This window comes from Echinops telfairi, unplaced genomic scaffold (assembly GCF_000313985.2).
Source record: "Echinops telfairi isolate 266 unplaced genomic scaffold, ASM31398v2 ScPeMD7_2291;HRSCAF=2852, whole genome shotgun sequence".
Lineage (NCBI taxonomy): Eukaryota > Metazoa > Chordata > Mammalia > Afrosoricida > Tenrecidae > Echinops > Echinops telfairi.
In genome coordinates, this window is record NW_022106189.1 from 32475002 (window position 1) to 32501174 (window position 26173).

At 44.4% G+C, this 26173-nt stretch overlaps 1 protein-coding gene across 1 annotated transcript in view; it reads left to right on the forward strand.

The window, feature by feature from the left end:
* WWP2 (WW domain containing E3 ubiquitin protein ligase 2) overlaps positions 1–26173 on the forward strand; it is a 140908-nt gene that overhangs the window by 91035 nt on the left and 23700 nt on the right. Inside the window, exons 7-8 of the mRNA XM_004704577.2 lie at positions 3461–3671; positions 22186–22275. Coding sequence (XP_004704634.1) covers positions 3461–3671; positions 22186–22275 — 301 coding nt within the window. The remainder of the gene's footprint in view (positions 1–3460; positions 3672–22185; positions 22276–26173) is intronic.

Genomic DNA, 26173 nt, shown 5'->3' on the forward strand with positions numbered 1-26173 from the left:
AAAAAGTATTTCATTATAGCTTTAAATTACATTTCTAATATCATTGAGATTGAACATTTTGCATGTGTGTAAGAATAAATAATTTATATTTCCTTTGTTAGGTATTTCTTCATATTTTTATCTTTTTCTTGCTTTAGGGGTTCTTTTCCACATGAAAGGAACTAATCATCATTCTGTCATAATTTTTCTCAGTTTGTTTTTCTTTTTACTTCTGGTGATTTTTGTTATATAGAAATTAAAAATTTATTTTTTGAAATTTAAAATTTTTATGTCATTGAATTCATCAATCTTTTATGACTTCTACATTTCATGTGATATTCCAAGAAACTCTTTCTTCAGTTTGAGAGTCTAAAAAATATTTTTTCTTTAGTTCCTGTAGCTTCATTTTTTATGGCAGCGTTTTCTGATCCACCTGGAATTAATTTGAAGTAAGGAATTAGGTAGGAGGACAGCTTAATACTTTTCTTAGTGTACTACCCAGCTGGCCCAGCACTACTTTTGAATAATCCATTTGAAATACTGGCTTTGTCATACTCGTAGGAGAAAAAGGTGGCAGGCGGTTTTGGTAAAGGATGACAGGCGTGGAAACCCTGTAGGGCAGGTCTCCTCTAGGTAGAGTTGCTGTGGGCCCAGATCAACTCCATGGTTGTGGGATTGGACTTACACTGCTTGGTATGTGTATTGCTCACCACTTCTTACATTGTACTTGCTTACATTCATGTGTCAGGGTGACATTGTTTTTTTTAAATTTTTTATTAATAATTTTTTGTGGGGCATACAAATCTTATGGCAACCCATCATTCAATTGTATTAAGCACCCTTGTACATATGTTGCCATCAACATTTACATGGTTTTAATTATTGTAGTTTTAGAGTATATTTTAATACTATAGAGAATATTTAGTATCTAAGAAGCTTGATAACCATTTGTTATACTTTAGTCTTCCTACGCATTTTTTAAATTTTTCCTTCTTTAGAATTTTCAGTCATTCTTGTGTGTATATTTTTCCTTTCACATTTTAGACTGAATGTATCTAGCTCTCAAAAATGCCATGTTGTATTTTTAAAAATTGGAATTGAGTTAAGTATACAGATTTGCCTAAAGAGATTTGACATGTTGGGTCTTACTAACTTGGATGAAACAGAATAGCAATATAAAAATAAACTTTTGCATTTATGTGGGGGAAACATCAAATGCACAAGATTTTGTCATTAAAAAAAAAGTTACTTAATTTATATGCCAGACAGTGTTTTACACACAGGGGGGGAAACAAATGAGGCAGCCCTAGCCTCGGGCCCTTAACCATGTGGTAAGATCAAGCTCGGCATCACGTCTTGTGCAGCGATTTTCATTTCAACTGATGGCCAGTCTCATGTTCCATCCCGGTTTTGTGGTTGCTTCAGAGTTGTTGCAATCTTGGGTTGCCTTAGAGCATGTGCAGAGGGAGGAGTAGGGTGTAGTGAGTGAGTGGTTCAGGTTCTGGAGGCAGACAGTCTCATTAGAACCCATTGCCTTCCAGTGGAGGGTTATGAATTATTTGCTGTGTGACTGTGGGCAGCTTATTAACCTCTCTGGGACTCAGCTGTGAAATGTGGGATACTAGTTGTATTTCTGTAGAGGGGCGGCGTGTGAGGGTTACACGAGATAACCCAATGAAAAGTATATTATACCTTGCCTGCCACACTAGATGTTTCATGAGTGTTAGCTGTTGCTGTTAGCTGCCTTTGACTCCTGGAGCCTCCAAGCACAATGGAATGAAACACTGCTGGGTCTTGCGCTGTGCTGCGATTGGAACGTTGTGATTCATAAAGTTCACTGGCTGTTAGAAATAGATCACCAGGTCTTTCTTCCAAAGGATACCAGTATGTTTTATTGCCATTTCTATTGCTAATCGGACTCTGCTGGTCTGATGATATCTGAATTATGATACTGAATTTCCAGCATCATCATTTAGAAACAGCAAAAGAAGATGCTATCTAAACCAAGGTAACCTACCTGGTCAGGTATATACTTGTTCAGGACAGGGGCCAGTCAAGAAACATCGAAGACCTTGTAGGCCTTTTCACTGGGGGGGGGGAGAGAAAAAGATGGCTAATGAGAAACAGGACACCCAGGTCCTGATTTTGCTTTGATTTGGAAAGGGGTTGGGAAACGAAGACCAGCTAGTGGAACTCAACCGAATATAATAAAACACATTTCTGGCCCTTGCATCATTGGTTCCGCTACAGAATAGCCCTGCAGTGAGCCCCCTGCCAGAGGAAATGTTCAAAAAGCTGGATAATGTCCAAGACATTAGAGAAACTGCAAAAATAATTCTTGAATTGAGAAGATGAGTTTAAAAGACGACTCGGGATTTTTCCCTATGCAATTCTAGTAGAAACGTACACACGTGCAGTCACAAACGTAGAGATGTCTCTGCGTGCGGCTTCTCTGTTTTCAAAGAATTGTGCTGCAGAACCACGCTTGGACTCTTTTTTGATTCAGAGGATGTTGCAATGCCTTGGGGTGCTTGTGAGCATATGAGACCATCAAAGAAATGAAGAGAGGGAGAAAGAAGGAGACTTTGCCCCTAGCTTGTTTCACTTGGTGTCTTGGCCATGTGTTACCTTGGAGACAAGTCTCAGCTTCTGAGCCCCGTCTTCCTCTGGAGAAGGGTTGGCAAACTGCGTGCAGAGGCGGCTCTTTTGGTATGTACGTGTGGCTGCAAAGTAAAATTGAGAAATTGTAAAGGATATCATTCAGATAATAGCGATTTCATTTGTTTGTTAAAATGGGTTTCGAATACTTTTTTAATTGTTGTGATGGACAAGATTGGCTGTTCTGTCTCAAAAGTTTACTCACCCCCTGATTTAGAGTATTAATCTTTAAGTGCCCTACTTTAAAAGAAGAAGTACATCACTAAGTTTTCTGCCTCTTTTTTGTGCATGAAGCTTTGAAGAAGGCACTGTTCTCCCCTCGTGGATGGCTGACAAGTTTAAAGAACTGTCTGAGACCTTATAAAATTGGCCATGGCCTTGCTCCACTTAGCCCGAAACACTTCCCTGTTAGCTTCATGTTTCCTGCCAGACTTTTATTGTAATACATGCAACCATGGTATGCTATAGAGGCCTACTAAAGTCATGAAGAAGAGGTGGTATTTAATATATTTGTTTCAGATTTCTCTCCAGATTTCTCCAGGCTGGTACCACTGGTTTCCTGTCGTTTTCTACGTTGTGTATTACTGTAAAACTTTTTGCTGTCAGCCTGATACATGCATGGGGTCATACAAGGGACTTCAGAAAGTCCGTGGGAAGATGGAATGGAGAGAGAATGGAGGGATTAAAAAAATATTTTCCCCCACCACCTTTTTGCAGCCCCCCCCCCCAGATGGTATGTTAGCATGCTAAGCAAACGGCTTGATACTGTGAATAAAATTCTTAGTCGACCTTTACATGGGCTTTCTGCCTTTTTTTTTTTCAGTGACCGAGGAACCGGCCGCAGCCACGGACCCCGAAGAACACTCTGTTGTTGGTGTGACTTCCCCATCCACTGCCGTGTCCAGCGTGACCTCAAATCCCAACACAGCTCCTCTTTCTGCTCAGGCCACCCCCGCTGAAGGAGAGGAGCCTGGCACCTCGGGCACCCAGCAGCTCCCGGTGACCGCCCAGGTTCCTGACACGCTGCCTGCTGGGTGAGTGGCCTTTTGTCCCACACAGCATGTTCCTTCCCTGCAGACCGGGGCGCCTTCACTGGGGCATAAACAACGTGGTTATTTATTACCAAGTGGCCGGCAGTCTCTGGGGAGGGGGAGGCTGCCGTGCAGAGGAGCCAGAGAGGTGTGGAGGAACTGCTGCTTCTACTAACCCCTCGAGAAGAATCTAAATCATCTCGGACAGAATCAATACGACCTTAGACCGTGAGTTGGAATGAATAGCTCAGCTCTTTGAGTGGGGCTTTTCTGGAACAAGGAGCTCCTTTTGCGTCCCGAATCATGGGAGGTGTGAGCATCGTTCCTGTGTAGGAAACTGCCTTTCTACATTTGACTGCGTCTTATCTGTTCATGGAGGACTTGGGCTTCCGGCACCGAAAATTGTTCTATGTTGTCGTTTTCACCATAGGCAGGTCTGATGGTAATACGGGCTGCTGGTTTTTCTCTACAGTCTTTAATTTGGAATTAAATCTTACGGGTCATCTGCAGATTGGTCCCAGGAAGCCCACGGGAAGATTGGATTTAGCTATAGAGCGAGGAGAGAGTAAGTGCCTTGACTTGGATGAAATCGAGCTGGGTGTGACTTGACCTTGACTGAGTGAGTGGCTCTGAGCCCAAGCCCTCCTCTGTAATGCGGAGATAAGAATCACATGCATCTCCTAGGAAATTGAGAGGCTCAAATAAGATGCGGCATGTGAAGGTGAAACACCCAGTGAATGATAGGTGCTGCACCCGGTGAATCATATTTTTAAGTGGCTTTAATGTCCCATAAAGGAGGGATTGCTTCTGAACTTGACATTGAAATCTTTTTTCTTTTTCTTTTTCACATTGATCTTCTTTTTATGTGGTTCCTTCAGGTCTTGTGTTTTTTGTTTTTTTTTCTTTTGAAAACTCTTGATAGTGAATTAAGTGAAGGTTCATAGAGCAAGTCATGTTTTCTGTCCAACAATTCATGCATGACGGTCCTTTCAGTGTACCATCATGTGTCCCACTTCCTCCCTGTGTTCCCGTTTCCGTCCCTCCGCCTCTCCTAACTCTCTGAACTTTGTCCTTGAATCAATGCTGCCCTTTTGATGTTTTATGTGCATTAAAGAAATTGTGGTAAATAGATATGTAGTGACACATTTTCCATTTCACTGCTTGTTTACATGTATACTTCACTGACATTAATTACACTCGTCATGCTGTTCAGCCATGCCCAGTCTGCATTTCCAAATTTTTCCAGCCTCCTGAATGGAGGTTCTGTGGGTTCCTTTTTCCCTTCCTGCTCACCTGCGGCTGATAACCACGCAAAAACTGCGGGCATTGCGGCCCTGGGCAGCGTATTGTACTTGTTCATGGAGGTGCTGTGAGTTGGAGCCAAACTCCACAGCAACTGACCTCCCCGATGAACACGGTAGCTCTTCTTCTAAAAGGAAACTGACACTATTTGTCCCTGCACGGCTGAGTTCTCTCACACAGCGTACTGTTTCCAGCGTCCACCCACATTGATGGCAGCTGAACATGTTCCATCACATGGATGTGCCCCGTTTTGTTGACTCCTTCATCTCTGGGTGAACACGGAGGCCGTGTCCGCCCTTGGGCTAGGGTGAGCAGTGCTGCAGTGCCTGCTGGCAGATGGGTTACCTGCTTTCAGTTCTGTGGGGTATGCACCTAGGGGTAGAATTGCCCCATCACCGCAGCTCTTTGTGCTGAACTGGCTTAGGGAACTGCCAAACTTTTCCACAGCTCCCCTACCATTTTGCAATCCCACAAGCAATGGGCAAGGCCCTCTTTTTCTCCCCATCCTCGCCAACACCTTGTTTTCTCAACATCCTTGCTTTCTGTTTGTCAATGCACAGCCACCCTAGTGTGTGTGGAGTGATACCTCCTACAGCGCATGAAACCTCGTGGGAATCTCCTGCAGGGCGCACAGCAGGTGGAGTCTTTGCTCAGTGACACCGCTCCGTTGTGGTCCCGAGGTCCACCCTGGTGATTACTTTGGTACCGAGGAAACCAGGGTCCATGTGCTGCAGACACCCTCTGGCCACTGTGTGTGTGGTGTGGAGTCTATCTGTGTGTCTGTGTCTGTCCTCTGAGCCCTGACTATCATAAGGAAAAGGAACAGATGGATGGTCTCTTGCTTGATGTATAATGTGCTAAATTGTGCTTAATCCACTTTTTAGAAAACTTAGCTGTTAAAACAAAAGCCCTAAACATGAAGGCATATTTTACTTCATACAAGTTGAATCTCTAGTACTTGGAATCTAGCCCTGGTGGTGTAGTGTTTAACACATTGGGCCATGATCTGCTTGGTTGGCAGTTCGAAACCACCAGCCATTCAGTTGGAGAAAGGTGGGCTTTCTACTCCCATAAACAGGTACAGTCTCAGAAACCCACAGGCCACGGGCAGGGCAGGGGTGGTGGTGTCCCTATGAATATCCCAAACCTGAAGAGAATCGGGTATTGAGAGGCTACTCCAAAACATTTCGGGGGAGTGTGTGTGTGTGTGTGTGTGTGTGTGTGAAAAATTAATAACCAATTGCTTATGCCGAGCTGCTCCCTACAGAGATATCTTTTCTCTTTTGTATGTGGTAAGGACTACTCCAACTACTTTCATTTGGGTTCTGATTTCAACTCTGTGTGTTCTAATTTGAGGGGAACAGGGTGTTGGCAGAAGGAGAGAAAATGGCCTCTTGTGTCCCCTGTGAGCTGCTTGTTTTCTTTAGCTGAGCAAATGCCTGGAAGGCCAGCTTCACTCCTGTGTCAGTCACAGGCAATTAGGGCTAATGACTCAACATGTCTTTATGGAGGGTGTGTGTGAGGGTTACTGTTCTTGGGGACTGGGCGCTTCCTGTTTCCTGGCAGCTGGAAAACTCCAGGCTCTGAAAAAACTCTTCTAAGTCTGGTGGCTTGAGCTGCCCAAGGAAGCTGATTTCCTTTCTTCATTCTGCCAGAAGCTGCAGCACTTTTTTGAGGTAGGGTTGGAACCCAGCATCTTTCTCCTGGTGCATTTAGAATGGGGACAGGTCTGTGTGCGGGTCTGGGGAGGCTGCCCCTCATGCTTACCTGTGCAGTAGTCCAGAGTGGATATTAGGGATGCAGTTCTCCAATTCAGACAGACTTCCATGTGCCCATCTTGAATGCCACCAGGGGAGCGCCTGTGCTTTGTGGGTGCTCTCAGGACCTGGCGTGTGTCACTAGGTGCCTACCTGGAGTATGTCACTAGCACTGCTGAGCACCGAGTAGTGAGAATGACAGGCTTCCAGCTTTCTGTTCAGTGGGCCATCCGTCCGTAGACCTACTGCCCCTCCCCAGCTCACAGTCTTTACAGCTTCAGGAACTACACCAGCACGTCGTGGTGGCTGCTGCTACGCGGGGCGTGGAGTTGCCTCTAACTCATAGCGACCCTGTGTGTACACAACAAAACAAAACATGTCCTGGTCCTGCACCCACCTCGCAATTGTATTGGAGCCCTTGGTTGCAGCCACTGTGTCACTCCATCATGCCTGAGAGTCTTCTCTTTGGCTGATCCTCTACTTGACTCCAAGACTGGTCCCTCCTGATAGCATATCCCAAGTACATGAGCTGAGTCTCACCATCTTCTCTTATACGGACGATGCTAACTATAGATATGTACTTACGCTAACACAGATTTGCTCTTTCTTGCAGTAGTCTGTCACTCGCTCACTCACTGTCACCGAGCCAATTCTGACTTAGAGAATTCCTTCAGGACAGAGTCGAACTGCCTCCCTGGGTTTCCAAGGGTAGAAATCTTTACAGGATCAGAAAACCTCATTTTTCTTCCTTGCAGTGGCTAATGAGCTTGAACTGCTGACCTTGTGGTCAACATGTAACCGTTGGTCAGCGTAACAGTCCAACATGTAAACATTATGTCACCAGAACACTCCACAGCATATCTAATATTCTTCGACAACACTGTTATTTAAATACATCAATTCTTTTTGGCCTTTCTGATGGGTTTTCCAGATTTCACATGCATGTGAGGCAACTGAAAATACCATGACTTGGGTCAGGCATATCTTGGTCCTTCAGGTGACTGACTTCTTTGCTTTTTAATACTTTAAAAAGGCCAAATGTGACACATTTGCCTAATGCAATACATCCTTTGAGTTCTTGACGGCTGCTTGTTGCTTGTGGATCACAGTAAAGTGAAATCCTTGGCCACTTAAATATTTTTTTTCCTGCTGATTAAAAGAAAATCTATTTGTAAGATTTTGTTTTCTTTAAACTGAGATATAATGCATATGTAGGTCTTTAGTCTTTGAGCTTCATCAATAAGTGCTTTAAGTCCTCTTTGAGCAGTTGGAATTGTGCCATTTGATATGACAGACTATTAATGAGTCTTCCTCTAATGATGATACTGCATTCTTCGTGTAGTCTGGCATCATGAGTTATTTGCACAGCATGCAGATACAGTAAGTACAGTGAAAGGATATAAGCTGATGCATACTTTTCCCAATTTTATGTCACAGAGGATCGCTATATTTTGTTTGGATGGCCGCTTCTTATTCTATGTGTAGATTCTGCATGCATCCAATTAATTGTTCTGGAATTCCCTTTTGTGTCCTATGAATTACTTGATATGACCCTTCTAGCATCACTCTTGTAACTCCTACTAAATGACTGTGAGACTGTGTATATATGAGATGTTTGTGGCCTACCCAGTAAGAAGATTTTAGTTTGCTAATGCTGTAACTAAGGTTCGTGGCATCCTTTTTTTGGATGGGACCATTCAAAAAAAGGTGTATGGAACCCTAATATAGGGGATTGCTCAGTTTTGCCATCCTGCTAAGTTTAAGATGTGCCATCGCTGAGGCAGAAATGGAGATCTCACTTCCCTCGAGAAGGAAGAGCCAGGAGTGGAGTGTGATTTCCTAGAGCCAACCTGTGCCGCTAGGCATTAGCTCTCAGCCAATGCTGATGCTCGTTCTCTTCCTTGTTCCTGGGGAAGTTAGAGAAGGTCAGCCGCCTCCCCATTCTTTGCAATGTTACTGTAATTTTTATGATCCACACAGTTGAATGCCTTTATGTAGTTAATTAGACACAGGTCAGTATCATCTGGGTGTTCTCTCCCTTTAGCCATGAGTTCTACATAAATCTTTTTAAAACCCAGCTCGGATGTCTTTCAGTTTTCCGTCACTGGACTGATGCAACTGTTTTTGAATTATCTGCAGCAAAGTTTTACTTTCAGGTGATATTAACAAGATTGTTTAATATTTTGCATGTTCTTTTAGATCACCTTTATTTGAAATGGACATGAATTATGAATCTCTTCCCGTTGATGGGCAGGTAGCTGTCTTCTACATTTCTTGTTGTAGATATGTGTTTGCAGTATTGCATCCATTTGTTGAAGCATCTCAATTGGTTCTCCATCAGTTCCTGATGCATACATTTTACTAATGCTTTCAGTGCCACTTTGACTTCCTTTTTCAATTGTTTTTTGATGATATGCTCACTCTTGAGTGGCTGAATGTTGATTAATTCATTATGGACAGCAACTCTCTGTTTTCATTCCTCAAATGCTTTCTGCATGCTTCAGTATCTTGCACATTTAATCTTTCACTGTTGCATGTCAAGGCTTGAATTTTTTTTCAGTTCTTTCAGCTTGAGAAATGCTGAGCTTGCTCTTTCCTATTGGTTTCCTAATTCCAGGACTTTGTATATTCCATTATAATATTTCTCAAGCTGCCCTTTGAAATCTTCTGTTCAGCTCTCTTACTTCATCATTTCTTTTGTTTGCTTTAGCTACTCTGTGTTCACTAGCAAGTTTCAGAGGTCCTTCTGACTCCCATTTTGTTTTTGTTTTTAAATCCCTCTCCGTTTTCTTCCTTTCTAATGATTGTTTTCTTTCTGCATGTGTGGTGTTCTTGATGTCATCTCACAATTCATAATTGGTCAGTGCTTCTGGGCATCGAATGTACAAATGTGCTTTACACAATTGATGTATTGTGATGAGTTGTATGAGCCCCTAATAAAACAATTTTAAAAAATTGTTCGGTGCTTCAAATCTGTTCTTGAGATGCCCTCTAAATTCAGGTGGACTGTACATTGACTCACATGAACTTGTTCTAATTTTCTTCAGCTTCAACTTGCGCTTGTCTCTGGTGGTCCATTCTGCGGTGGCCCCGAGGCTTGTTCTGGCTAATGATACTGAGCTTCTATCTTTCTCTTCCCACAGGTACGGTCACTTTGATTCGTGTGTAATCCGTTTGGCAACGTCCATGTGTATAGTTCCTATTGATTGTGTTGGAAAAGGTGTTTGCAATGAATAAGTCATTGGTCTTGGAAATTGTTATCATGTGATTACTAGTGTTGTTTCTATCCCCAAGGCCATATTTTCCAACTACTGATTCTTCTTTGTTTCCCATTTTTGCATTCCAGTCCCCGGTAAGTATTATTGTATATCAATCGCATGTTTGATCAATTTCAGACAACAGGTGTTTGTTGTTGTTGTTAGATACCGTCGAGTCGGTTCCGACCATCAGTGCCCTGGTCCTGTGCCATCCTCACAATTGTTCCTCCCTGTGCTCATCAGCAGGTTGCAGAGTTCCTTCTGACTTCCAGTTTGGTCTTTTAAAAGTCCCTCTCCTTTTCTTGAGCCCATAGCTGAAGCCGCAGTGTCAGTCCATCTCCTCGAGGGCCTTCCTCTTACTCACTGCCCCTCTACTTGTCCAAACAGATGTCCTTTTCCAGGGACAGGTCTCTTCTGAGAACATGTCTAAAGTACCATATGCACTCGAGTATAAGCCGACCCGAATATCAGCCGAGGCACCTAATTTTACCACAGAAACGGCATTACAAATGTGCTGAAAAACTTGACTTATACACGAGGATATATGGTATGTAAGGTGAGGTCTTTCCATCCTTGCCTCTCAGGAACACTCTGACCGGGCTTCTTCCAAGGAGATCAGTTTGTCTTTATAGCAGAACATGGTACTTTCAATATTCTCCTTCAACACCACAATTCTAATGCATCAATTCTTCTTTTGTCTTCCTTGTTCAAAGTCCAGCTTTCACCGGCATATGAAGCAAATGAAAATACCATGGCTTGGGTTAGTTGCACCTTAGTCCTCAAAGTAACATCCTTGATGTTCCATGTTCTTAAGAGGTCTCGTGCAGCATATTTACCTAATGCAACTCATCTTTTGACTGCTACTTCCATGAGCATTCTTTGTGGATCCAAGCAAGACAAAGTCCTCGACAACTTGTACCTTCTCTTGATTTATTATGTTAACTCAATGGTCCACTTGTGAAGATTTTAGTCTTCTTTACATTGGGTTGTAATCCATATTGAAGGGTGTAATCCTTGATCTTCATCAGCAAGTGCTTCAAGTCCTCCTCACTTTCAGCAAGCAAGGTTGTGCCTTCTTGCATATTAATAAGCCTTGTTAATAAGCCTTCTTCCAATCCCGATGCCACAGTCTTCTTCATAGAATCCAGCTTGTTGAAAACCACCAATGTCTTCATTTTCGGCATTAGTGGTTGTCTGTGTGTGGGTTTTATCCTGTCACTATATTACAGGACAGATCATGAAATGCTCTTTTTGCAACAAATGTGACACCATTCTTCTTCAGTGAGTCTTTTCAGCAGAGTTAGACCATATGATGGATTTAAACCATCCAGTACTGCCCATTTCAGCTCACATCTAGAATGCTGATCCTCAAGCATTCGATTTAATTTTTAACAACTTCTAATTTTACTTGACCCATATGTGTTAGTCTGGGTACATTTGAGAAACAAATCCACAAAAACTCATGTATAAGAGAGAGCTGTATATAAAGGTTAAGTGCACATCAGGAAAACATCCCAACCCAGTGCTGTCCAAGCCCACAAGTCCAACATTAATCCATTAACCCATATGTCCGATACCAATCCACAAAGCCCTCCTCCTTCTCACAAAACCCACACTGTGACACCGACTGCAGGAGGAAAGCTGAATCAGTGAACGTGTAAGCATCTCAGCGCTGGCAGGGGTCTCCACACAGGTGCTCCAGCACCCAGGGCTGCATCGGGGTAGGTCCATGTGGCTTCTTCCTCAGGGATGTCTTACAGGAAGTGAGCCTTGCCAGCTGAAGCAGGGAACTGGCTAAGCCAGCTCCACCCTGGTCCGATCATCAGAAAGCAAGAGACCCGAGAACTAGAAAGGCGAGGCTCACTGAGCCATTTATCTCTCCACCCTTCAATTAACCCCACATGTGTTGATTGGCCAGGTTGGTACAATAAACTAACTACCTCACATACTTCATACATTTCACAGTCTGCATATTTGTAATGGTTTCTTCTCATTTCTTTTCACATTAGCTCGTGAAGGTCTAGAAAGCTTTGTTCCATTCATTAAAATTGACATTCAGGTCAATTGTTCTTTGAGGAGATAACTCTTCTCCAGTCGCAGTTTGCGTACCGATCAGTTTGTGGGCTCCTCTCCTGGCACTGTATCCAAAGTGTTCTGCTGATCTCCATAAGGTTTTCATTAGCCTACTCTTTCAAAAGTAGAGCACCAGGTCCTTCTTCCAAACGTGTCTTCGTCTAGAAGTGCTACCGAGACCTGCGACAGGTTTGAGATACTGGTGGTAACATCCTTCCAGCATTGTAGCAACATGTAAGCCACCACAGTAACGATAAATTGACAGATGAGTGGTGGTATCTTTGAGTGGACACAGTTGTTTCTACCTTTTGCTATTTTGAATAATGTTGTGGTGAACATTAGTGTTCTAGTGTCTGTTTGTGTTGCTCACTTTTAAGTCTATTGGGTATAGTGGAATTTCCAGGTCATGTGATGATTATATGTTTAACTTGTTGAGGAACCTCCAGAGTGTTTTTGGTAATACTACATCATTTTACATTCCCATCAGTAGTTCACACGCAGTCCAGTGACTCTGCCTCTTCACCAACACTTCTCTCTCTCTCCCTCTCATTTCAGGAGTGCTTTTTTATATTCTGGACGTCAAACCGGATCAGATATGTGGTTCTCAGATACTTTCACTAGTTCTCTTGGTTGTCCCTTCACATTTTTGTTAGTCTTTTGAGGCACAAAAGTTTTAAAATTTGATGAACTCCACTCATCAATTTTTTCCCTTTGTTGCTTCAGCTTTTAATTGAATTAGCATGAGAGTGGCTTCTAATTGAATTTGCATGCATAATTGGAAAGGCGTGGACCTTTTCAGGGTGCCAACATCCATAACAGAAGAGGTGCCAAGAGGCACAGGGGAAACAGAGAGTGGTCTCCACAGTGGGTAGTGGGGCGTAAGGCCTCTGTGGTCAGCTGAACGTACATCTGGTTTTTATCAGCACCAAGCCCACTTTGGGGACCGAGTGCTCACTAAGAGACTGTGTGTGCATGGTGTAGATAAACTCCAAGAGCGTCCCAGTCTCTGCTACTCACTCAGGCCCGCGCACACAGAGGCACATTATTTTACCCTGGCAGCCAGCACACTTCTGTGGTTTCTTACATAAGGGAGGGCGTTGTGTTTGGACTGCTGACTTACCTCAGTGCTGCCATTTCACACCATCTTTTTCTCCTGCAATCTTGGCCACCGTGTCTGCTTTCTGCCTCAGAGTGGAATCACTTCTGGAGGGGTGTTTTCTAGAGCTTTGGGATTTGCCATGTCCGCATCCCCTGCTCCAGAGTAGTAAAGTCCAGGGGTACTTACTCCCTGTAGTCCTTAAGACACCGTCAGGGTTGAGGTTGACATTCTCGTAAGAGTGCTTTGATGTTTTGTTTTGGCCACACTTTAGTAAGTGTTGAACATTGGAGCTTCTCCGCTAAGTTATAAACCAGCAACAGCCACTTAAATTTCATTCTCAACTCCATTTTGACATGAGCCAAAGGTCTTTTATCCGAGGCGTTTTAAAATTGCCCTCCTCAAACTGCCTATGAAGAGCCCATCAAGTTTTGGTTGTTATTTTGTTTTAATTCCTTGGTTTTCGTTTTACAGATCCTTGTCTCTTCTCGTGTGCGTGAATCTACTGATCCCGTGTTGGAATATTATGGCAGTTGCCAGTCTGTTACAAAAGCTCTCAATGCGTAGACATTTCTGGACTTTTCTGGCTGGAGAACAGTAACCAACAATTTGGTTCCTGGAACCTACTTTAAATAGCAATAGATTAAAGGACTAGCCTGGGAGAACCTCCTCCTTTGTCCAGCGTGTTTCTTTGCTGAGCATGGCTCACTTCTCCACTGGGCAAGGATTATTGCATGCTTAGGTGCCACTGAAAGAAACTGGCCATGCAGTGAGTAGTGCTTATCTGCTCTGCAGGAGAGAGATCAGGGAATCTGTTTCTGTAGAGAGTCCACAAACAAACAAACAAACAAACACACTCACTGCCATCCAGTCAATACTAACCCAGAGTGACCCCCTGTGGGTTTCCGAGACTGTAACTGTTTATGGGAGTAGAAAGGCCAGTCTTTTTCCCACGTACTACTGGTGATTTTGAACCTGACCGTGCAGATGGCCACCCATGGGTAACCAGTGCACCCCAAGGGCTCCTGAAGACCCTATGCAGCCATTCTACTCTGTCCTACAGGGTTGCTGTGAGTTGGAATGGACTCCATGTCTGTGGATTTATTTTAATAGGAGGGAACACCACCAAATAGTTAAAAGGCCCGTCTTCTTCTGCATCATCAGGATCATCTGAGAACATAAGCCTAGTTTGAGAGCCCCACCACCATGACCACCACCCCCATCCAGATTTAACCACTGGTGTTTGTGTACCCTGCCTCTATTTTCCTGGCCCTTACTAGCAGTTAAGTTTGCTGTGTGTTGAGTGTGTGATCTAGTTAAGCTGCGGTATTAAACTACTATAAACTACTATATTCGTTGTATGAATTGATGCATTTTTATTTGTCCATTCTTCCGTTTCCTTACCATTGCAAACAGCACTGCAGTGGTGTGCTTCTGTCCACGTGCTCTTGTGGAGATGCTTATTTCTTTAGAACGGGGCACGTTCTGGGACTGCGCTTTCTGAGTTGCTGGAGAAGAAGAACTTGGATGGCACAGACCTGAACATACTATATATATACTGCGTTCTGAGTCAGCTTACCACTCACACAGCTACCAGCAGGCAGAAGTGTCCCTGCCCAAACTTAGCACTGCCAGACTTTTCCTGTCCAGTCTGATGGAGGTGGACCGTCTCTCTTGGTTTTACTTGGAATTTTCGGGTTGCTGTTGAGACGGAGCCTCCTTTGACATGGTTTTATTTGGTGCTTTGTTTCCACAGCTGTGAATTGCCTATTTTTATGTTTTGCCCATTTTTCTATTTGGCTCTCTTTACGTCTTTACCATGCAGGATTTCTTAATACCCGCTAGATGCAAATTACTTTTCAATGAAGTGCTTTGCAAATATGTTCTCCTAGTCTATGTTTTTTCTTTCTGCTCAATTTATAATGCCTTTTATTGGACAGGAGTTTAAAAATCAAAATAGCCAAGTCTGCTCACCATCAACAGGTCTTCTGTATCAGGTTGGAAAATCTTTCCTTGCTCTGAAGTTGTACACTTTTACATGCACACACACACACACACACAAACATTTCATTTATGCTGACATGGATGCTATTTCACATTTTACCCTCTTGACAATCAAGATGTTATCTATAGGCATTGGGCTATCACACTTTACTTGGCAGGTTTTTTGTTTTTAGTAGTAATAAACTTTCAACCAAAGGCATTATACATATAAAGTTTGAAAAGAAGTTTGAATACCTATTATGTATTATTTTTAATGTCCTTTCCCCCTCTTACTATATTGTAAGCAACTGAACAAGTCAAATAGACAATATTGTTTTCAATGACTGAAAACCATCACAAATTATTTTACAAATCTTTCATTTGGGGATATCAGGCTGTTCCCAGTTTTTCTCTTTAAGCCACATGCTAACAGATGATGCTCTTTTAACTAAATCACTGAAATGTAATTATTACCTTAGGATATGTCCTAGCAGTAGAGCTTGAGTTAAAGGGCACGTCAATAGTAAAGATTTGACCCAAGTTGCCAAATTGCTCCCTGGAAAGCACATACCAATTTTTGTTCTCATTCATGAGAGTGGTCATGAGAGTGGTCCCTAAATTGCCAGGTTTACATCAGCCAGAATGTTAATCATTTTGTTGTTGACACTGTCTTTTGACTCTCTGTGAAAGCATATATTTTATCATTGCCAACTTCCTCTGGAGAGCTGCATGCATTTTCCAAGGCGAAGGCCATGGGACAGCTACCTGCACATTCTCTCCCCCCAGTTTCTAAGGAAGGACCTACTAAAGCATTGAAAACAGAAGGTGTGTTCCTTTGCACACGGATTTCTGACTCATGAAACAGCTTGAAACCCCCCACCACAGAGGAAATAAATCTTACAGTTCACCGAGGAAGTTGCCAAGGCATGGGCAAGGATAGTATTTAGTTTAGAGTCATTTGCTATTAGGAGCATAAGAGAAGCATAAATTGTATTTACAATTTTCATGTCGTGTTGGCCGTGTGAAGTTGAGTCACCACCGAGGCGGCTTTTAATACTGGTAAATAACATCCTTCAGTGCAGTCTCCCGAAGCTCGTTTGGGTCGAAGTAACCAGCTAGACATCTTTTCTTGAGGGAGTGGAGGGATTTTAGTGTGGCTTTGCTTTCTACTAGAGAGAGTGTATTTTGATTAAGAGTCAACTTTATCACTATCTAATTCCTGTGTTAATAAAGAGAGCAAATAAATGGCTAATACAAGTTAAAAAGAACTGACCCCCAAATTCTTGGGTTTTTGAATCTGTAAATCTGTAAGAGAACTACTCTGATACTCACCCCTACTCCTTATCCAGTTTTAATCCTTCCAGTGCAGTCCGACCCTTGGTGAGGTGGAAATCCTGCCCTAACATAGGAGGAGCCCATGAGGAGGTGTGCTGATCAGGATGAGTGAATGAGCACTATAAGTAGGCAGATAAATGAGAATGACTTTCTCGAAGACGGTCTAGAAAAAGTGGGCAGACAATTTCTTTTCAAATAATAGAGTAATGATTGATGTTGTCCTAATTATGGGATTGAGCTTGTTAGCCTTTCACCTCTCGATCTCTGGCATCATGATAGAGGATTTACAGCCTAACAAAGGGAGGTTAAAATCCACAGGGGCAAAGATAATTTAAGTCAAGAGAAGCACCTAAGATTAATTGAAATTGGAGACTACTTTTTAAAGTATTTTCAAGTACAAAGGCCCTGTGCAGTCCGTGGCCCAGCTGAATGCTACTCATTGAAGGCCAAGGAGCAATGTGTTGGGTAGGAACCGGAAACACGCTTGATGCTTTGAACACTGCTTCTGAGCGTATCAAAGAAAGCTATTCAGGGGGAGAGGATTTGACTCATGTGACCAAGATGCAGGATTGAGATCCATCCATAGTTTGATTGAAAAGCCTTTTAATCTCAGTATGAAGAAGATGCTTTTAAGGGACAGAAGCCTAACCCCTGACAGGGATGTGCTGATGAAAACTGTCGATGTCAGTATCACATCTTGGCCTGGGGAGACCAAATCAAGACGGTCAGAAGGCTTAATCTATGTGGGTCAGCAGCTACTGAGGAGCAATGAGGATCAGGAGGCTTGTTTGATGATAGAATTGACCCACTGTGCCCCATGAATGAAGGGGAGAGGTCTGTATGAATTATGAATAGCCACGCAGGTAAGGGAGGAGTTGAGAGTTCTCTAAGAAAAGCAGTGAGGCCAGGTCATGGACCAGGGACGGCCCACATGGACATTTAATCTGAGCAGGAGTCCAATTCTGAAAGGAAAAATGTAGATCTCAAAAAAGGCAATGGAAGAAAGGTCTTATTCCTCTGTTAACTCTCTTTCTCGCCGAGCATTGAGAGGGTTTCATAGAAAGGCATTGAGCTTGGCTGGATAATAATAGTCCCTGAAAGAGAGACTTCGCTTCTAGGATCACCGGGGATCAAAGATGGGATGGGCAGATCTGGCCCAGGTTTGTGTAGTTTAAAGAGCCGCTGCGAGCCTGGGATGGAAGGGAAGAGGACCTCAAGCCAGTTTCCTTTTTGGCAGCATGCTGTTGGGTGGGAATACCACTGTGTCAATTAAAGGCATGTCCTCTGTGGGATTTGAAGTATTAGCCATCTTCACATTAAAATATTAGCTAAAGTGTAATGAAACTAAAGCCGTCCCTTGCCGCAAGTGAGACATAAAAGAGATCTTCAAAAGTGGAGGCTGCTTATGAGATGAAAGTTGTAACAGAAGAATTGTTGGAAAAAGAGAGAAATGTGTTTCAGTGTTTTTCATCTCCCATCCCTACAACGCCTATTTTATCTTCATCAAAGGCCCAGCCTCCCCCACCCAGGGGGAATTCTCCGCATAGTGATTGAAAGCTAAGGAAACGAATTTTGGTGCCACAAAGCAGTGCCAGAGAATGCCTGGTTTCAAGGAAGGAAGGAAAGGATATGGCTCTCTCCTTGGGGGAATGCTGGCGGCTTCTTAGCTACTTGATGTCTTATTGGAAGCAAATGTTATTAGGGAGGAATGGTTTGTTGCTATTGGCTCCAGGAGTGTCCATTTTTCATTACTTAACCTGTAAGCCAGGTCTTTCTCATTTCCACATTCATGAATAAAGAGGGTGTTGGGTTTGGGGCGGACTGATGGAGCTTGGAGAATTGGTGTGAATCTGAGTGTCATTGGCCCGCCCCTTCCCTGCCATGAGCCCCCGGTGGGATAGCAGTCTCAGGTGTTGGCAACATCTGTTTCTCTTTTGTTTTTAGTCCACAAGGACATTCAGAAGAAGATAGTGTATATACTCGAGTACAAGCCGACCTGAATATCAGCTGAGGCACCGAATTTTATCACAAAAACCGCATTTAAAATATGCTGAAAAAGGGAGTGAGGGGCAAAATGAGGACCTGATGCCAGGAGTTTAAGTGGAGAGTAAATGTTTTGAGAATGATGAGGGCAGTGAATGTACAAATGTGCTTTACACAATTGATGTATGTATGGATTGTGATAAGAATTGTATGAACCCCTAATAAAACGATTTAAAAAAAAAGTAAAATGTGCTGCTTATACATGAGTATATACAGTATTTAACATTACCCAGCATGCATTTTCATTGGCCGTTTTGCCAGATGATTCTGCCCTTTCAAAAAGATATTAAATGAGACTCTTTCTCTTGTGTTGGGGAGGAACCCTGCTGCCTGGGTCAGATTACTATTCGCGGCAGCCAGAGCCTTGAGGAAGAATATTCTGGGAGAAAATGTTCTTGGGTGCCACTCAGTAGTGCTCCTGGGTGTGGGTCCTCACCCTTTTGAGGGAGGGGCATCAGTGGAACCACCAGACCTCACTGCTCCCCAGGCTGTGCTCCTCCTCCTGGTAGCTCACACGTGAGCGGTGGGCTGTGATTAAACGGAGCCTGGAAATGCACACAGCGGACCCGTTATAATTCCCTTCCTGTTGTCCTGGGACCAGCACGAGGGCTTGGTGTTGAGGTTGGGACTGTGAAGGCATTTGGTCCCTTGTCGGCCAGATCATAGGTTCTCCATACGTAGCAGCTCACATTCCTGTCCCTTCGGCCTTGGACACGACCTGGTGAAATGCGGAAGCTGGGGTGTCAGAGCCACCTTGGAAAAACCCCCCCTCCCAAGAGTGCCTCGGTTTCCTCAGTGGCGATTTCCCACTTTCAAGGATCGTCCACTGTGGGTCCTCAGTAAATGCCACCTCCCTCTCCCTCCCTCCTTACAAACTTCCTCCACATCTCCGTGGAAAGGTTCTAGAAGGGGCTGGTAAGTATGGCATGCTGATCTGACACCCCCCCCCCCATGTAAATGAGATCGCTCCTGACATCTGTCGGTACACACATCAGGCTTACTGCCAGTCATCAGGACGTTTATGTTGGTGAGGCAGTCAATTCTGCTGTAACGGGCATATCTGTGAAAAATGACTGGTCTGCAGAGTCAGGTGACAGAAACCACAGGGCTCCTAAGGAAATGAGCTGGGGTCATGCCACTAAAAAGTTTGTCAGTGATACATATCCAATAGGAATCTAATATAAAGGCGGCACCACTGTGATAAATGGCTAAGAAATAGAAGGGTGTGTCACAAAGTATTGGGGTTCTAGTTCATAGATGCACATGTTTATTCCAAGCAAAACATGCTTACACATGTCTCTGTGATCACCGGGTGGCTGTAACCAAGTTCTCGGCAATGTGCCTGAGTCTTGTCAGGGTGCCACCAATCAAAGCTGGTCCAAGGGGATCAGCTGGGCCAGTTGACGTCAGCCGGTTGTGGCAACTGTTTCTTTGGAACGACAGGGGCCTTCTGGATCTAGTTTCTGAAAGGACACAGGACGATCCCAGGCACTTGTTAGGAGGAAGTTTTCAGAAAATGGAAAGCTGCATCAATGAGAAAAAGGCCAGGGCAGCTGTGCCAAGGAATTGGTTTTATTTATTTGTTTGTTTATTTTTAAAATCAGGACAAAGACTCCTGTTGTGATTTCATAGCAATGTGTTTTTACTTACCCTCGTATCTAACGCAATCAATCTATCATTTAACCCCGACTAAGACCTAAAGTTTGTGCACGTGGCTGTCAGGAGGGTCGCCGCCTGGGCGTTATGGAGAAGTCACAGAGTTGTGCACAGGGAGGCGTGGGTCGCACAGAACATGCACCGTGGCAGCTGCTCCGCAGGTGGGTCCGGCTGTGCTGCGCTGCATGAAGCTTTCCGTGTTACCTAGGGTTTCTCACGCATAGGAAAACCACACAGGGGCGAATGTGACATTTGCAACATGCTCATCTTGCTTCCTTATTAACCGCCGGGGAAACACATTTGTGTTTTCATTTAAGCGTGAACGCAGAAATGACTGTACTAACTTCCCCGAAAAGGCCATCTTCCTCTAGGTAGTATCGAAAAAACCTCATAAACTATTCAGCAAAAAAGGACCACTGCTAAGGTCCTTTATAAAGTAAACATTTTCTATCTACATCTACAGGAACACCTCGGCAAGATCGCGGGGCCAGTACAAACCACGGCAATAACATGAGGCTCTCAGTTAAATGAGCCACAGAAACTCTCGGTTTCCCAGTGCAGATAACAGTTTGTACAATAAACTTTTCATAATGCTATTAAGTCTGCAACAGCATAATGTAAACGTTTGAAATATTGGGAGAATGACCAAAATGTGGCACTGTGACAGGAAGTGAGCACACAACGTGGGGAACACGGAGCCATTAGACTTGGTTGAAGCTGGTGGCCGCAAATTTTCCATCTGGAGGAGTCGCTATATGTGCGACGCGTAGTAAAGTGAAGGGCAGTAAAACAAGGTCTGCCGTGTGTGTGTGTGTGTGTGTGTGTGTGTGTGTGTGTGTGTGTGTGTGTGTAGGGGGGACTGGTATCATATACTGTCTATTCCAAGTAAGCGGTGTTATTGGCAGCAGCCCTGGTTGGTGTAGTAAATTATGTATTAGGCTGCTTACTGCAAGGTCAAAACCACCAACTCCTCCCCGGGAGGAAGATGAGACTTTCTACTCCGATAAAGATTTACAGCCTTGGAAACCTACCCGCGGGGAAGTTCTCCCCTGCCCTGTAGGGTTGCAGTGAGTCAGCATCTCTAATTGACGGCAGTGAGTGCCGAGTGTTCCAAAAATGGGAGTGTGCCAACGGGGCGGTCACTGATTCATTTTGTGGTGCTTGTGGGTCTCTTCCTTGTGGTCCTTCCTTAGCACAGATGATGTCGTTGACAACGCCACCCTCATTAACTCCCATGCACTTAACCCTTAACAGGATCTTACATTTCTTGATTCACTTGGGTCTCTTTTGTAAAGATCTCTCTTGGAATAAATCCTATATTCAAAAAATAAGTTGGATTGTGTGTGTGTATGTATATACATATACTGCTAGAACAGGAGTAGGCATGTGACATTGCTTTAAGAGATGGTGTAGGCTAAAAGGCACCTTGGTGGCTCAATGGGGAAAGTGCTCAGCTATTAACCAAAAGGTTGGTACCTCGAACCCACCAGCCGCTTTTTAGGAGAAAAAATGGCAGTCAATTCTGCTTGATCTTTGAGGGTTGCTATGAGTCTAACTCAGCTCAACAGCAGGAGCTTGACTTTGGAAACCCCAGAAATAAGACTTTAGGACAGGTCCATGAACCCCTAGAATTGCATAGAAATGACTGTTGCTAAGCGCATTTCTAAAGGAAAAGGCCTTCAGCTTTCTTTACATTCCCAAAGAGGGCTTTGATCCCCAACTGGCCAAGAAACTCTGATTTAGAAAACTCCCTGGGATTTAGGTCCATATGGATTGTCTAGGGAGCTTTAAAGTCACCTCTGGAATGTCCTAGCATGTGGATGCCCTAGAGGGGAGTTCTTAACCCTTTCTCAAGAAGCACTCCGTGATGTCACTGTCACAGCCAGTGTGGAGCTGGCTGTACCCAAGGGTCAATCCTGCATTTCCATTTTGATGTTTCCTGTGAGACTCACCACCTCGATGGTACAGGACACCGTTTCTGACCAGGACTTTTGCCCTTTGACTTTATTTTTCAGGTGGGAGCAGCGAGAGCTGCCCAACGGTCGTGTCTATTACGTTGACCACAATACCAAGACTACCACCTGGGAACGGCCCCTTCCTCCAGGGTAAGGCATGACAGCATGCGCCGCCCCGGGCTCTAAGTGGCACTATGGACTTCTTTACCACCTCCTGCCATATCCATCAACTTGTTTTCCCCACGCTCCCCTCTCTCTTTCCTCCCCCTTCCTCCAAAGTCTTCCTCCTCTACACACACCCCTTTTTTCCTTTCCTCTTCTCCCCATGTATCTTTTGGCCTGAGTGAAGGCCATGGCTTTCGTAAGTACTGTTCAGATCTGACACACTGTTGGGTCTTGGAGGAAGAAGGGCTGGACTGTTGATGTCTCAATGCACCCGTCATTTCACCCCTACAGAGATATCCCTGTTGAGGCCAGGCTTTCAGCTCCTTTCAGCAGAGGTAGAAAGTACAGTGGAAGATTTTCCTGTTTGCTTATGTAGTTCTGCTTTCATTCTCAGAGCGTACCAGGGTGCCGGGAGCATGGCTGGGGGAAAGGGCAGAGAGAGACACAGAGAGATGTGGAGGCACGCCCTGCACAGAACCTGTGCCCCACCTGCCTTTGAAGGCCGTGTGCTTGGCGCTCAGCAAAGCTTTATGATAGAGAGAGCTACAGCCTCCAAAACTAGAGGAGGAGCCAGCCTTCCAAGTAAAGGAAGACTGCCCAAGTTCAAGAAGAAAACTTGGTTCCCTGTCTGCCAGGGACAGAGAGTTCTTTCCACATGTGTCTCCCAGTCCTGGGAGCTTTCACAAGGGAAGGCATTCTGCTCCTAGGAAAGTCTCACATCCTGGTAAAGCAGCACTGCAGAAAATATGAGCATGTCCCCTCCCCGGTTTGCCAAGGGAAAGGACGTCAGTGGTGGGGAGCGTGGAGAGAGCCCCTGTGCCCCGTTTGGTCCAGCTCTGACAAACGCCACCCCTTCTGTGCCCGGAGATTTCCACCGATGGGTTCCTTTGAGCTTCGGTTTTCCAGTGGGAAATTTGTGTTTTCCTCACCCTTTTGGGGATGAAACTCAACATCCGTCAGCACTGGTCTTCACTCCATTTTCTACCTTGGCTGAAAGTCTAGTTAAGTTACCAAGGTTAATAAGCATTGACTTCTTAAAAAAAAAAATTAAGATCATTATAGAAATTTTCAAACTTGCAAAACTAGAGAGAATAGTGTAGTGACCCTCCATTCCCTCTACAGTTGACTGCAATATTTATCAACTTATGGTCCATCTTGTTTCTTTTCTACCAGCAGTTGGCAAACTGCAGCCTATGGGCAACCCGGCCCTCCATTTTTTTTTTAATTAATAAAGTTTTATTGGAACACAGTCACACATATGTTTACTTTGTTCCATACTGACACAGTTGAGTGGTTGTGACAGAGATGATAGGGCTGGCAAAGCCTAAGATACCCAACCTCCTCCTTGACAGAACAAACCCAGCAGCTCCTGCTCTAGAGCTCTTACTCACCCTCCACTCCCTGATCTATATTACTGTGAAGCAAAATTCCCCGATGTTCTCTCAACACCTCCATACGTATTTCCATATGCATTCCTAAAAGATCTTCTCTTATTAAAAACAAAGCCACTCTATACTTCCCATGCTTCCTTAAAATCATGTAGTCAATTGATTTCACACAGGCCCTCACAGATGAAGACCAGGCCTTCAACAGGGCATCTTGCACACTCTGTGTGTTTACAACATGTGTGCTTCAAAGTGGCTACAACACACTGTGCCCCGGTTGCTGCCTCCTCACCTATTTCCAGTTATGTAGGCTGAGCATAGGGAGCATTTAAGTGGAATCTAAATGAAGATGCTTATCTTCTAAGGATGCCTGAGAAATGACTCTTCTTCAAGTTTTAAGGTTGGACACTAGATCAAGCTTTCTTACTTCCAGGAACGTTTTGAAGGAGCCCTGCCAGCACAGTGGTATAGACTTAGGCACTTGGCCGCTAACCACAAGGTTAGTGGTTCAAACCCCCAGCCATTGCATGGCTTTGTACAAATTCACAGTCTTAGAAACCCAATAGGGCAGTTCTGTTCTGTTTGCTGCCGCCGCCATGTTTTCCTGGTTGGTGACCAGTGTTACACCTCACTGAGCCTGTTAGTTCTTCGTGAGTTTTAAGCAAATAACCCTTTTGAGACCCTGACTCATACTTCTGCTTTGTGACCCATAGAGTACAGGGTGATTGAAAGCTGACATGTTCGCGGCTAATGAATGAGAAAGGTTCCACCCTACAGAACCATTGCAGTGGAAAAGCCATTGTTCAACAGACCCTAGTTACCAAGGAGTGAGAGTGAGCCAAAGGGTGCACATTCACAGCCATCCTGCCACCAATTCAGTCATGTCCCCCACGCCTGTGGGCGTTCTTTGGCTCCTTACTGCTCAGAGTGATCCCTGAGGAGTGAAAGGATGGTTGAAGGGCTCGTGGAAGGAAATGGATCCAAAGCTGTCTGGCAGGAACAAAGAGGAAGACGCCCCAGGAGGCCATGCAGTCCAGGCACCGTTATGCATGTGAGATGTAAAAGAGGTGTTTAGGGACTGCTGTGTGGCGCCACTTTACTCACGAGGATGGTTTGTAGAAATCAGAGATTTTCAAATGGTCCAACCCAGGGTTCGGTAGGGATACTCACTGCAACCAAATGGTGAAAAGGCCTTCAACCCCACCCCCCTCCCCCCACATCCAATTCTGATTCAGAGCAATGCTATAGGTCAGAGCAGAACTACTCCCTAGAGTTTCCAATCTTGAGAGAAGCAGACTACTACATCTTTTTCCCATGGAACGCCTGGTGGTTTTGAACTGCCAACCCTTTGGTTAGCCGCTGAGCTCTTAACTACTGTGCTACCAGGGCTGCAACAGCTGAGCTGTTTTTATGTATGTATCGAGGTTCTGCAGATTTCATCTGCAATCAAGGGTGGGATCATGCTGTTCAGAAATGTGAAAGTCGTCAGTACAGGGTACTTCTTGTTAAGCATACGGGTAGAGCATATGTTTCATTCCTTCCTCAAAACTCTTAAAAAAAAGGGTAAGCCCTCAATGACAAAGGAATGGAAGAGAAGAAGGAACATATTGGAGATTTTAATCAGAGTTTAGGTGCTGAAAGATAAATGGCAGAATGGAGAAAGCAGAAACCCAAGCCTACGGTGTGAAGTCTTTCCGAGGAAATGGCTCGCTTGCACCACAGGGTCCCTGAAGGTCTCAGCAGTTGGCGGCACCAGGGAAGTCTGGAATGAGGCTGAGAACCTGGAGGTCACTCTGACATCGATGCAGGGACAGCAGATGCCCAGGTTGCCTTCTGCTACTCACACTCAGGCAGCCACGCGAAGCTCCTGAAGGGAGCGGAATCAGCCTTGGGAATGGAGCCACAGGTAACTTACTGACAGGGGCAGACTCAGAAAATAGGATTCAGGGGGGATGCCATCCTCAACCTAAAAACTAGAGGATTCTTCCCCCCTCCCCCCTTGAGGTGAGTGATCAATCTAAAGGGAAAAAAACTATAGATTCTGATTATTTGGAAATCTTTTAGTGAAGCAATAGGGCCACGGCCTGATCACCCCACAGTGAAGCCCACTCGGCAGCTAGCCCATTCTAAGTGCACAGAGCCCCGGTCAGCATCTCCTGACTCACCTTTTCTCTTTCCCGTTTCCCTAATTTTTGCTTCATTTCCTTATGGTTAAATATTTATGTAACAAAACCTTGCCATGTCAGCCACTGTCATGCATACCATTTGTGACATTAGCTTATGCACTCTATGGTACAACTGTCACCACTAGCCATTTCTAAATGGTTTCATCACCCTTCACAGAAACCCAGTGCTCCTTAGTGTGGCCCTAGTGGGGTAGTGGGTTTTGCCTTAGGCTGTTCACTGCAAGGTCGGCAGTTGGAAAGCACTAGTGAACTGTTCGACAGGAGAAAGACGGGGATTTCTACTCCTGTAAAGAGTTACAGTCTTGGAAACCC